The 12,268-nt window shown below is 43.5% G+C and overlaps 1 protein-coding gene across 1 annotated transcript in view; it reads left to right on the top strand.

Annotated features, from left to right (window-relative positions):
- CDHR1 (cadherin related family member 1) overlaps positions 1-12,268 on the top strand; it is a 38,490-nt gene that overhangs the window by 1,452 nt on the left and 24,770 nt on the right. The window contains exons 3-8 of the mRNA XM_026043060.1: positions 4,732-4,877; positions 5,399-5,449; positions 6,757-6,846; positions 7,364-7,450; positions 9,128-9,244; positions 10,880-11,023. Of these exons, the coding sequence (XP_025898845.1) occupies positions 4,732-4,877; positions 5,399-5,449; positions 6,757-6,846; positions 7,364-7,450; positions 9,128-9,244; positions 10,880-11,023 (635 nt within the window). The remainder of the gene's footprint in view (positions 1-4,731; positions 4,878-5,398; positions 5,450-6,756; positions 6,847-7,363; positions 7,451-9,127; positions 9,245-10,879; positions 11,024-12,268) is intronic.

Consider the following 12,268-nt stretch of genomic DNA (forward strand, 5'->3'; position numbering starts at 1 on the left):
TAAAAAAGGTTTAGCTATACATTTTTCAATTTTCAAGTATCATAAGTGTAGCTTTGGAAGGGGTCTGTTTATTTTGCTGTTTTTTTAATGATTTAGTTGCACTAAGAAATGTTTAAATGAAATCAAAAAAAGACTGTTTGCAGCCATTATTCTCCATGGGAGGGCAAGGAGTGGAAACTATTTCTATACAAATTTAAATGTAAAATATTTTGCACTGTTGAACAGTGCCTTTTGCACACYCCAATGTGGTGCTGGGGTCTGGCTTTGGGATTTGCTCTGCTGAGGTGGCAGGGGACAAGCAGGGGGTGGTTTGGAAGCGGGCACGTAACGAACGAGGTTGCAGGCACCGAGGCTGAGGGGCAGCGACGGCGGCGCCCAGGGAGGCAGCGCAGACACGGTGGGCAGGAGGCAGCGGCTCGCCCTGCAGCTTTGGGAAGCTCCAGTGGACAGCTCGGCCGAGGGCCAAGGCCGGTGTCGTGGCACAGGCAGCCGGAGGCATGTGGGAAGCTGTGGCTTGCACCGTTCCTTGGCCCGCATTCGCGTGGAAACCGCTTGTGCTCGGCTTTTGTGCTCAGGAGAGCCRTGCTGATGGCTGCAGTAGGATTAGCCAGGGAAATCACTGATCTGACAGTGCAGGTGAGGCTTGTGGTGCTGGCAGTCCCTGACGCAAGGTGGGACCCTTGCAGCAGTTCATCCGAGGTGATACTCGCTGCTGCAGCTCGGAGCCGTGAAACTCGCCTGCATCGGCCAGACTCCTGCTGCCTGGCACTGACAGAGCATCAGCCTCTGCTCCGGGGCCTGGCCCATGAGCCCCCGCCCTACGTGGCACCGGGAGCCGGAGGTGCTGGGCAGTGTGTGGGAACCAGCRTGTGCGTCCCTACCAAGCAAGGTGGTGGTGTGGTGGAGTGTGCGTTAGTGCACCTCTAAGCAGCCTCAGCACGAACAGTGATCACATCAATATGTGATGATAGCACAGGCTTCTGTAACATCAGCAACCAGGCTCGGCGCGTAGCYGTCCCTGAAGAGTTGGTGCTTTGGTTGCTATCGTGATACAGCTCGAGCTGCTCAGCATTCAGTGCTGTTGTTTCTTATAGATGCTGGCTTCAGCCAGAATGGGTGTTTACCTGGCTGCTCTCTACCTCCRGTTTGTTGCATACATCTGCTCTGAAAGAGAAGTAACTTCTGGCCTAACTCTCCAGAGGTGCTGCCAGAAAGGTTTYTCTGAGGTTTAGGAGGTGCTGAGTTTAGGCTGGAACTTCACAAAGGGCCTAGAGAAACCCCTGGAGAGCTTGTGTTCTGAGAAATCTCARTGGGGTGGCCTTGCCACACCACTGCCAATTCTTCTTTGGTCTATAATTCCTAGGCCAAGATAACTAAAATCTGGGAGCTCTGCAAGGTCCTCTGCTCTGAAAGCACTTTGGGAAGTTCCCTCTCYGCTTCTGCTAGTAGCAGAATGAGGAACAGCTCAACAGCTCAGACTTAGCTGCAGCAGAGCCAGCAGAGCTGGGCCTCCTGCGGTGCCCTGAGGAGGCTCCCAGAGGAAGGCACTCAAGACATAGCAACCTCAATGGAAACGAAGACTTCCATGTGTTTGATTCTGGATGCCCTAACTCAGCATTGGTTCAGGCACTGCAAGAAATGGGCATGTAACCATTAGCTCTTCTCTGTGCTTAGATAAAACTGGGAATCAGAGTCAGATATTTTCCTTGGATGTGCTGCAGCAGCAGCCAAGGTCTGATCTAAGCAGTGCCACTAAGAGCAGCTTTAGTAAATCTCCAGGAATTTATYGTCTTTGGTCCTGCTGAGGTTATAAGCAGTTGCCAGTGTGGTGTTATGGGTTCCTAGTCATCTGTAGGCAGGGAACGTTCACTGAGAGAGGAGGGGATGGGCTGTGGGATTGTAAAAAGAGCAGCTGTAGCGCTACACCAGCAAGAATGAATCAAATTCAGGCAGAGTCTTGTGTCCCTAACTTGGTTCATCTTTTCACTTGTAGTATGCTGCCTTCACAAGTAGTGTTGAACTGTCATGGGAACACACCCAGTGACATGAGTTATCGTAAAGATGTCACGTGCCATTTCTGTGTAAATGTTTGAAGTTGTCTGCACATTTCCACGTCCTATTTAGATCCCAGAGCATGAGACCCTTTGAGATGAGAAGGGTCAGCAGAGCAGCAGCCCATCCCGGCCAGATTTAAGAAGAATGGGAAAAGTTGTGGACTGAAACACCAGCTGTGGTTTGTGGCTGTTGGGCAGGGCAGGTGGGGATATTTGGTGATTAGCTCTTCGCTAAGATCTGCTTGTGTACATACAAAATATACATGTGCCGCTAATCGAGGTCTTAGGGCATGTGCMGGATGCTATTTCAGGTTGTTTGCTTCATCCTACCTCATTAATCCTTGTAAGCTGTCACAGTGGGRCGCACTGAGAACAGCTGCAAAGCAAGAGAGTGAAGCACACTTGTAAGGCTGAGGTTCATTACTTTTTTAAAGTATCATCTGAGCTCTGGAGATCTCTGCATGTCTCTTGTCCTTGTGTTTTGCTTTCCATTTTGCTTCAAGTCTGTGCTCCCTCCCCAATTCCTCTCAAAGCTACAACTCCCAGGTACTTGTAGCGCACGATTCATGTTCTCCAGAAGCTCGAGATCCCCTTTGCTCAAGGTGAGCTTGCAGCGTGAGGCAGCAATCCATAGGCTTTGTGTGCATGGCTGTGCATTGCCTCTCCAAGGGAGGAAGGCAGCAGGCTAACAACCCCCAGGTAGCAGGCACTGTCGTGGCTTTGGGAACGGCGATGCTCGCACTCAAAGCGAGTCCACTCGGCATCTTCCTGGCAGATGTCTCCTGGGGTGGCAGAGGAGGAGCTCAGCATGACTCCAAAACGTGTTTGGTCTGTTTAACTTGGCAGCGAGGGGCCAGTTCCTGAGCGTCAGGCAGCAGTGAAGGAGAGTGTCTTCAGCCATGGTGGACACTGACTATGAATAAGTCTAGGTTGGAAATGCACTAAGATGGTGCAGTGCCGTCATGGGACAGCCATGCAGCCTAAGTGGCCGGCAAAGAGCAAGTGACTTTTAATCTGGAATAGAAAAACAAAGTGAAAGTCTAATGTGGCTCCTAGACCAAGCAGTAGCAGGGAGAAAAGTGCTGCTGCTCAGGAGTTTCCCTGGCCCCATCCTGCTGTGCCATCGCCAAGGTCCTTTATTTCCTTATCTTTCTTACAGGAGGAGGCTGTTTGCTGGGTACTCTCTGATAAGATTTTGGCTGGGTTTTCATGTATTTTCTTTTCAGCAAGTGGAGGCAGCGTACTGAGAGGAGATTTTTAATTGGCTTTAACACTGTGCTGAGAAGTGTTCCCATGGTGTTAATAATATGGGGAGTATTTTAAACTGAAATTACAATTCTGTCAAAATTAGGAACTCTGATAGCACTAGGAGAGATATTTTGATCAACAGTCTGGATTTAATAGGCACAAAAATGTGCAATACAAAAAAAGAGAGCAGTGTCAGCCATATCTAGAAAACAAGGAGTACACTAAGGGATGAATGAGTACAGGGGGGATCRGTGATGCTCTCTCCATTATTTCCTCAGAAATCTCAGTGAACTCAGTATGTGCCAACACCAATGTTTCATCTTACTTTTGGAAACAATAAAATTATTGTTTTCCTTATAGGAAAACTCCTATAAAATGTAGGAGAGAAAACTGTAAGAATAAGGTTAGAGTAAGTGCAGGTTCAAATGTATATACCTAAACCTTTGTAATCTGGTCTGCTGTAGCACATGCCCCCTGATTTCTGAGGGCTGTTTTGTAGTTCTTGGAATACCAGAATTTATTAGTTTTGGGGTAGCCCCAGTCACAGGACTGGAACTTGGGCCTGGCCATCACTGGCATCCTGTGAAAACTTTGGATACGGGATCACAGCACCCGTCCCGTTTCAGTGGAAGATGAGAGGCGAGACAGAATAATGGCTCCACACTTGTAGAAACTTTCTAAATTTCTCAGAAGGGGTTCTGCCATGGTTTCTTTGTGTCCTGTATAAAAGCAGGGTTCAATACTAACTAGTCAGTAGCTTATTTGCAGTGATGTGCTGTGGTCAAGTTACCTGCAGTAACTCAGGTTACTCTCAGGTGACTTACTGAGGCAACCCAGATCGCTGTGGTGTGGAAGAAAAAAATAGCACTTTTATATTTCAGACACAGTTAACTGATTCTTGTAAAGTGCTTGAGGTTATTTGGATAAAGATATTAATGCACAGCAAAATGATAGACATGTGAGTTGAAAAAAATAAACTCTCACCATGTTCTCCCCCAGGACATATCACTTCTGATGAACAAAAACGTTTTACTGCACAAGCTGGCACCAACTTCTCAAATGTTTAAAAATGGAAATAGCAAATCTCCTTTTTTGCCAGCTTGTGAAAGAAATACATTGATGAGCTTAGAGAATTTATTCATTGGTATGTGCATGAGTGGGTGTGTTAAGCTGGGAATTTAATAGGGTGGGGGGAGCTAAGTATGAAGAAAGACTCCTGCATCTGTTTAGTTCTGCAATTGGAAGAGTCTGCAAGTGTCCTTGTATCTTCTGATCTTCAGAGCTGGCACTCAGCCCTGTGGGAGTTTGATTCACAGAAGCTTTGCCTGCCACAGAGGGGCTAAATTACCAAGGAAGAGATGAGGGCAAAAAATCACTTTCTGAAGCAAGCAAGCACAAGGAAATGTTGTTGATGGCTCCAATTTTTCAGGCACCCACGTGTACACTCTGAATGGAACTGACCCAGAAGGAGATCCCGTGACATATGGCCTGGCCTATGAAGCTGGATCAAGGCGCTACTTCTCTGTTGACGAGTACCTTGGAAACGTTACGCTGGTTGAGGAGCTTGACAGAGAGGTAGAGTACAATGAAATGAAATATCCTTGAGTCCTTGGTTTGATCAATGATTTTGAGGAACAGTCAGCTTTTTTTTCCCTGACACATATAATTCAATTTGCAGTTGGAGACATTATATTTCACCCATCACATTCTTTTCTAGCTCACTTGCACCACTGACTTTATTACTGAATTTTGAGAGTCTGTCTGTTCAGCATTTGCCAAAATAGAAATTTACTCTTTATGTCTGTTTTTCCTCCCCCATACCTCACTTCCCCCAGTCAAGAGCTATTAAAATTCTGTAGGAGGATTAAGTTGCTCTCAGAGCAACTGTCTCTTGCCAATGGCCACAGGCAGTCCAAGAAGCCCTCTAACAATCTGGTGTGGAGCATGTGAAGGGGCTTTCTTACCACTGCTGTGATGGTTTTGCAGTATTAGCTGTTACATTGCTGCATCCACTGAGACCTGTTTAAATCTGTAGACCCTGCTTGAATCAGCAAAAACAACCAACCCTTTAACAAAGAAATTTTCTTCGTTTGCAGAAGGAAGATGAGATTGAAGTTATAGTCAGTATTTCCGATGGCCTGAGCACAGTAAGTATTTCCTTATGCCACAGCTTGTCAAATTGTCACCCCCTGCACTTCTTCCCTCTTAAACTACTTTTCAGGGAATATCTCATTTTATCAGAAAGCAGTTTCATTAGACTCCCACCTTCTGTTTCAAGAGCCACTGAACTCCCAGTATTACAGGTCTCATTCCAGCTCCCCGCTCCTCTATTTGAGGATAATTAGAACTGCAGGGTGAGCTGAAAGCCTGACTCGGTGGCCTACAAAATAATAACAGCTGCCTATGACATTTTGCTGTCTGCTCAGTAGGATTCACACCTAAGAAAGAGCGGGAGGCCTTTTGAAGGCATTATAGGAGCTAGTGTTGGACACCCAAGGGCTGATTTCCTCCCCCGTGCTCCCTAGCACCGCGTTAAGCTGTGCTTATGCTAAGGTGGTGAGGTGGTGGGGTTTTTCTTATCTGCTGTCAAATAAAGCTTTGATCACTTCTAATCATTCAGAGCTTATCTGGGGCACTGCAGTAACGTCTGATCCTAGTTCTACATTTTTTCCCTGGCATTTGCCATTTACAAACAGATGCTGTCACAGTCAGGATCTCAGTCTGCCAAGGGGATGTGGGCCTTATCACTAGAGGTGCCACAAAAGTGGGCCCCTCTTACTAGCCACAAGACTGTAATTATACAAAGCACTTCCTCATGTCAAACTAATATAGTGAGATTACTACTACATCGAATGTTTGGGAAGCAGCCAGGTCTTACAGACCCAGCTGCCCTGGCAATCTCTGTAAATAAAAGAATTAGTRAGATCACATCCACATCTCCACCTTGTAAACAGCTGTGCTTTAGTTGGTCAAAGACATTTGCTTCTGTATTTTTTTTAGATAACAGAGGCGACTTTATGTTGTTTTTGAATATTAATAAATGTGTGTATTTGTACATCCAAATTATGTACACTATCAACATTGTGATATCAAATGAGGCATTAATGAATGCTTTTGGCAGTTTGTTATYAATTTCTACACAGTCATTTATGTACTCCCATAAAATATATCACGGCATCTTGACTGCCATAAAGAAAGCCACTTTTGAAAATCACATCCTAATCTGTAATTTATAAAGTACTCTTAGAGTCTTTGTTTCATTTAGAGACATCTCTGTGTTCTGCTTGAAATCGATTCTTGTGGATGATGTGATTTTCCTGCATTTTCTTTGTCACACTCAGTCTTGGTAGTGCACAATCTTCCATTGCCTTTGAATACACTTCAGTAGGYAAATGAATGTTTGTATGTTGTAAATCACTTTGATTTTTAATGTATTCTTCATATTCCACTTCAGGTTTCTGAAAAAGTCAGGATCCTTGTAACAGATGCTAATGATGAGAGCCCAGAGTTCATCAATACACCTTACATAGTCCAAGTCCCAGAGGTTAGTTTCTATTTTGTTTTGGTGTTTTGTCTGCTAAAAGTATATTTCAGTAGAGTTGTAAAGAGGAACTTGATGTTTTCAGTAAAGCAACGAGATTTGCAGGATTACTTGCAGTCTTTTGTTTCAGAGTTTGGGGTAGGTATTTAACATTCAGTGATCGTTTAGAGACCAAGCCTGGTGGGGACCAGCTGTTTTCTCTAGGTGTGCTCCTTTGTGGGTAAGCACCAAGGCGTGTCTCAGTCCAGTTTTTAGATCTGACTTTGGTGGGAATAGGGTGCACTTTGTCCTCTTACTTACATTCCAACATTTTTTTTTCTCTTATCTTCTTCTTGCTCTCCAGTTTCCTCCATTTTAAGTCTCTCCTCTATTTTCTTTCTGCTTTTTGGTTCCTTCACTCATTTGTATTCTTTCTACCCTTACTCCCCTTTTCTTCCCACTTGCATGTCYGTTCTCATTTCTTTCAACTTGCATTGCTTTTCTGATTCTTTCTGACTCTGGTAACTCTTTCTGGTCACAGAATACCCCCTCAGGCAGCAGCATATTTAAGATCGAGGCGGTAGACAGAGACACAGGTTCTGGAGGAAGTATCACCTACTTCTTGCAGGTAAGGTGTTATCTGTGCATTCAGAAGTACTCAAAACACGTTTTGAGGATTAAGCCTCCTAGTAGTGTCTGCAGATTTTGCATGGTGCATGAGGGAACAGGCTCTGGCTTCCTTGACTGCAGTAGCTGAGCACAGTCCAGAGGGAAGAGGCTGGAATTGCCACCAGCATCCTTGTGGTTGCCAGCAGGACTCCTTGCAGCAGGATTCCTATTGGCCCCTTTTTTGGCATGACACCTCTTAGAGATGGGGACAGTAAGTGTATCAAAGTCTGGCTTGTAATCTTGTACATGTATGGGATTTTTAAAGCATGAAATAGCTTTTCTTGGAAAACTGTGCTTTGGAAACCCAAATCTGCATTTGGTTGTAGCTGGCTGGGGTGTGACTGAGGTTCTGGATCACAGTGCAATACTTGGAGTACTAATGCTGCTCACCTCAGGACAAAGGTGTGCCTGCTTGGAACCAGCCTTTCAGATGTATCCTACTGGTGAAGGACGGGAAAGGGCTTCATCTTTAAAACTGAATTTTATTTATTTAAATATTTAGTTATTACAGACCTTCTGTATGCCAGAGTGCAGTGTTTCGCATAACGCCTTTTAAATTTCTCCCTCTTACAACCAGCTTCTCCAGATTTGCTGCAGTTTCTGTCATTCAAGARGCAATATAAAAAAATCTAAACACATGTGTTGCAATATTTACTTTGGTACAAAAATGGAAACAAGCTCAAAAATACTTAGATAGTGCTAAAGCCAATTCTGTTATGAGCATACTAGGAAGAACACCTTGAATACCTTAAGGAAATTTAGTTTGTATTTGACCAGTTATCCTTTCAAAATACAATTTGTACAAGGTTCAATTTTGCACATTTTTCCAGTAAGCTGATAGAATATGAAGCTAAGGAACATTTATTTCCAACATCTACATCTAGCTGGTATGTTTGTGTAGCCAAAATATTGCTTAATATGTTAATTTGTTAAAGAGATGTTGCCACATTTTTTGGCACAGTCTCTGAGAATTTTTAAGGTATACAGAAGTGTCTTGTGTGGGCAGGTAGTGGTGTCTACCCAGAAAGGCCAAGATTATCTGATAGAAACTATTGCAAATGCTTGTCCATACTGAGAAARGTAAACAGATACCTCCAGTCAGGAAGAAGGGAGAGAAATATTTTTTGCCTCTATTGGAAATAAGATATCATTTAGGTCCTTCATCTTGGACACCCAGAAAAACCATTAAAATGTCACTGTAAAAGTCTTTGACAATAATCTATGCAGGCAGCACTGCTGGTCTTTTTTAAAGCCAGTTAAAATTGGAAGAGCTTAGGGATAACACCTTTTCTCTTCTTCCTTTTTCTCCCATCATCTTTTTTCTGTTAAGCCTTACCATTTAATTCTAAGCAATGACCTGTACTAACCAAATTTTAGGATTTCACAATGAAATGCTAAAAGATTCAAAAAATCTATATTGGAACTTAGTGATTTATTTGAATAATGAGACRCTTGTGATTGGTTCATGAATTGTTCATAAACACACAGAGGTGAAATTCATCAAATGCATTATTCACCCAAACTGTATCATTATTCTAGTCTTTTGCCTTAGCAGATGAACTAAAAGATGAATCTCTACAGCAGTCTTATTTCCATTCTTATAATCTTCCACTGCTTCTCCTGTCTTGTCTTCTAGRACATCCATGCTAATAAGTTTACAATAGACCGTCACAGTGGTGTTCTGCGCATCAAAACGGGGGTCACCCTGGATTATGAAAAATCAAGAACCCATTTTGTCATCGTTGTGGCCAAGGTATCGAGCTTCTCTTTTGAAATGTGAGGAGAACCAGGGTTGTATTYGAGTAGGCTAGCATAGGTCAAGTAGAAAGAGAGTGACTCACAGCGTTACTGAAAGAAAGCTYGGCTTTGGAGCAGGATCAGCCTCTAGCACACTTGGAGATATGGCAGGAAACATGAAAAAATGAGTGAGGAGAGGTGACTCATGTCTATCAGGAGGGAAAGTACAACTCCCATGTATGTGCAGGAGTGAGTTTTCCACTTTTAGCGAGGCCCAGGGCTGGGATGTTGAGTCCCTCTGCAGAAATGTTCAYGCATGTGGCAAGAAGGGAAAGGAAGGTTTATGCAGCCTCACCGTTTGGAAACGTCAGTCTCAGAATGCAACTGCAGGAGCCCAGGCTCCCCACGCTGTGGGGGATGGCCCAGCTCAGTTATGGCAAACCAGTAGCAGCAGCTTGGCTCGATGGCAGTGTACAGCTGCAGTCAGACAGCCAGGAGGGTCACACTCATTTTCTGGATACATCTGTGGATGTTTCTTTCCTTCACTTCTCTGCCTGCCTTATGGCAGAAATTTACTCAAATAATTTGAATATTGCTGAATTCCTTGCCAATATAACCCTCAGCCATGCTGAAGAATTTTAACAGGCTTTAAAAGTTTATGGATTCTGAAATAAAGTCTCTCAGGGTTCTCTGGGGGTCTCCTGTATAGGCAGCACATACAGTGGAAAGAGGATGATTTTGCTGATCTTTTTGCAGCTTTTCTGGGTTTCTTGTGTTTTAGGAAAAGTGTGTGGATTATTTTATGTATTTATTTAGCCAGGTTTAATCTGAGAAGCAGCAGCAAAATGTGGATTAGTGCTGTGTTTGCTACAGTAAGGATGAAAAACCTGAGCGTGTCTCTTCAAAAAGAAGGGATTTTTAGAACTGCTACAGTAGACACACTAAACAATTCATGTTCTCTCATATAGCAGCATAACTACTGACCTTCAGCCTGCGTTCGGAGACTGAAGATGTTAAAAGCTTCTGAAATTGTGAATCATCTCTCTAATTGGCTCTGCTGTAATAGTAGCATGAACAGATTTGATTGCAGTAAAGTCCCCAGAGACTGTTTATACACTGTGGTTACCTAACAGCTTCTGGCTTTGTGCTCCTCCTTGCTTACACTTACATCATGAAAGAGTCCCTAGGAGACTTCGATAACATGCACTGTGTAATTTTCCCCTGGAAATGCATTGCTAAATCATCTTGGTGTTCTTATGGCAAGCCTGTATGGGGGATGGAAGCTCCTGGGCCTTTGTGGCTAACTTTTTGCATCTCCTTCTAGCATTCTTTCTTGCAAAAATCTTGAATCCCCTGTCCCATATGTCACTGATAGATGCAGCTGTATATAATCTGGTATCTGTACAGCCAATTTTAATGTAAGAAATGACTCATGAGATATTGAGGGGCCTTTGCTTAGTCAGAGAGGGATTAATGGAAATAGAAGGACTAATGGAAAAGAGAAGGAATAGGACAGTAAAGATGAATGTGTTGAGAGAGATAAGTAATTCCTGGATTGCAGCTGGCGAAGGCTTATGAAATGTGTGCAAGGCTGTTAAGTGATTTGCAGACATGCTTCAGCAGAGGTATCTGGTGATGACTTCTCTTCTAGGATGGCGGTGGGAAGCTCAGGGGAGACAACAAAGTGTTTTCAGCCACAACAACAATTACTGTCAATGTGGAAGACGTTCAGGACACTCCTCCCATGTTCATCGGGACTCCCTACTATGGATATGTTTATGAAGATACCCTCGCAGTAAGTGCTGTTTTTCACCTGTGGGAGAACATGTACAGTCTTTCGTATGTTGGTCACGAAGCAGAGTTTATGGCAACAGCTTTATTAATAATGGAAACCGGGACCTAAACTCTGCTAGGAGAAATGAGCTGAGCAAATTCTTATTTATGTCTTTTGCAGATTCACCAAATTCACCATGTAATTCTTGCTGCTGCTGTCATTAAAGACAAAAAAAAATTTGCCCCTCCATGTTGCCTTAGACCTAGACAATAACTAAGAGCTCTTCAGCTGCTGAGACCTGAGAGCTTAAACAGATTATTGGTTACCTCACCTGAACCCGAACACAACTTGTCAGTCTTGTTGTAAGACTGTGTGTATGCCTGTAGTATGTGGTCTGATGGTGCTTCAGTTTCTGAGGTAATGAGTTGTGCAAGGTATGAGCCAAAGAAGAGTTCCTGATTTCTGTCCTGTTGCTCAAATGCTGTAGACTCCATATGTCATTCCTTTGGAATCGCTTGGGGAGTTGCAGTCCTGCCATCCCTATAATGCAGGATGCTTTTTGCTCAATGGTGGCCAGATAGACCAAAGGGTCCAACAAGTCCTCACGGGCCAAAAGCTCAGCAGTGTCAAGCCACGTGTTTGTGAGTGGGGTCAGTGAATCTGTCTGCATGTGTCTGCTGCTGAAGGAAGAACATTTCTCTGTTACAAAGAATCCAAATAGGACACCTAGGACCTGGTTGTGGGAGATTTGCCCCAATATAAAGCTTATCAAACACTTTATCATCTCCAGCATGCATCATGTGGCTTCCAGCAACACAGAATTTGTGATGCTTCAAAGCAAAGAATTTTCTCTGTATACAACCAGCATTCACCCAATTACATAGATTTAACTAACAATTTCTTCATAGGCAGGATAAGAATTAGTACCTATTTATAAAATTATCCAACCTTAAACTGTGGATCTTTTTGGCAATGTAACTGCATGCTGAAGTCTCAAGTTTCAGGAAAGATTGTGACTTTACTTTCTGTTCATAACCCCCATGGATCCTGTAGCTCTTGCATAACAGTATATTGCAGTTCCATGCATAGATGGTTCCTTTTCACCGTGGCAGAGGAGTGATGCTTGCTTATTTTGCAGATGTTTGGAATTAACGTTATTATGTGTATTGATTTACTCTCCATAGTTACGTATAGATCTCAAAATAACCATCAGGTATGCACAGGAGTTAGTGTTTACCAAGGAAATCAGAAGTCAGTAAATACTAA

The sequence above is a fragment of the Nothoprocta perdicaria genome, unplaced genomic scaffold, assembly GCF_003342845.1.
Source record: "Nothoprocta perdicaria isolate Ctin4 unplaced genomic scaffold, notPer1 scaffold_32, whole genome shotgun sequence".
Classification (NCBI taxonomy): domain Eukaryota; kingdom Metazoa; phylum Chordata; class Aves; order Tinamiformes; family Tinamidae; genus Nothoprocta; species Nothoprocta perdicaria.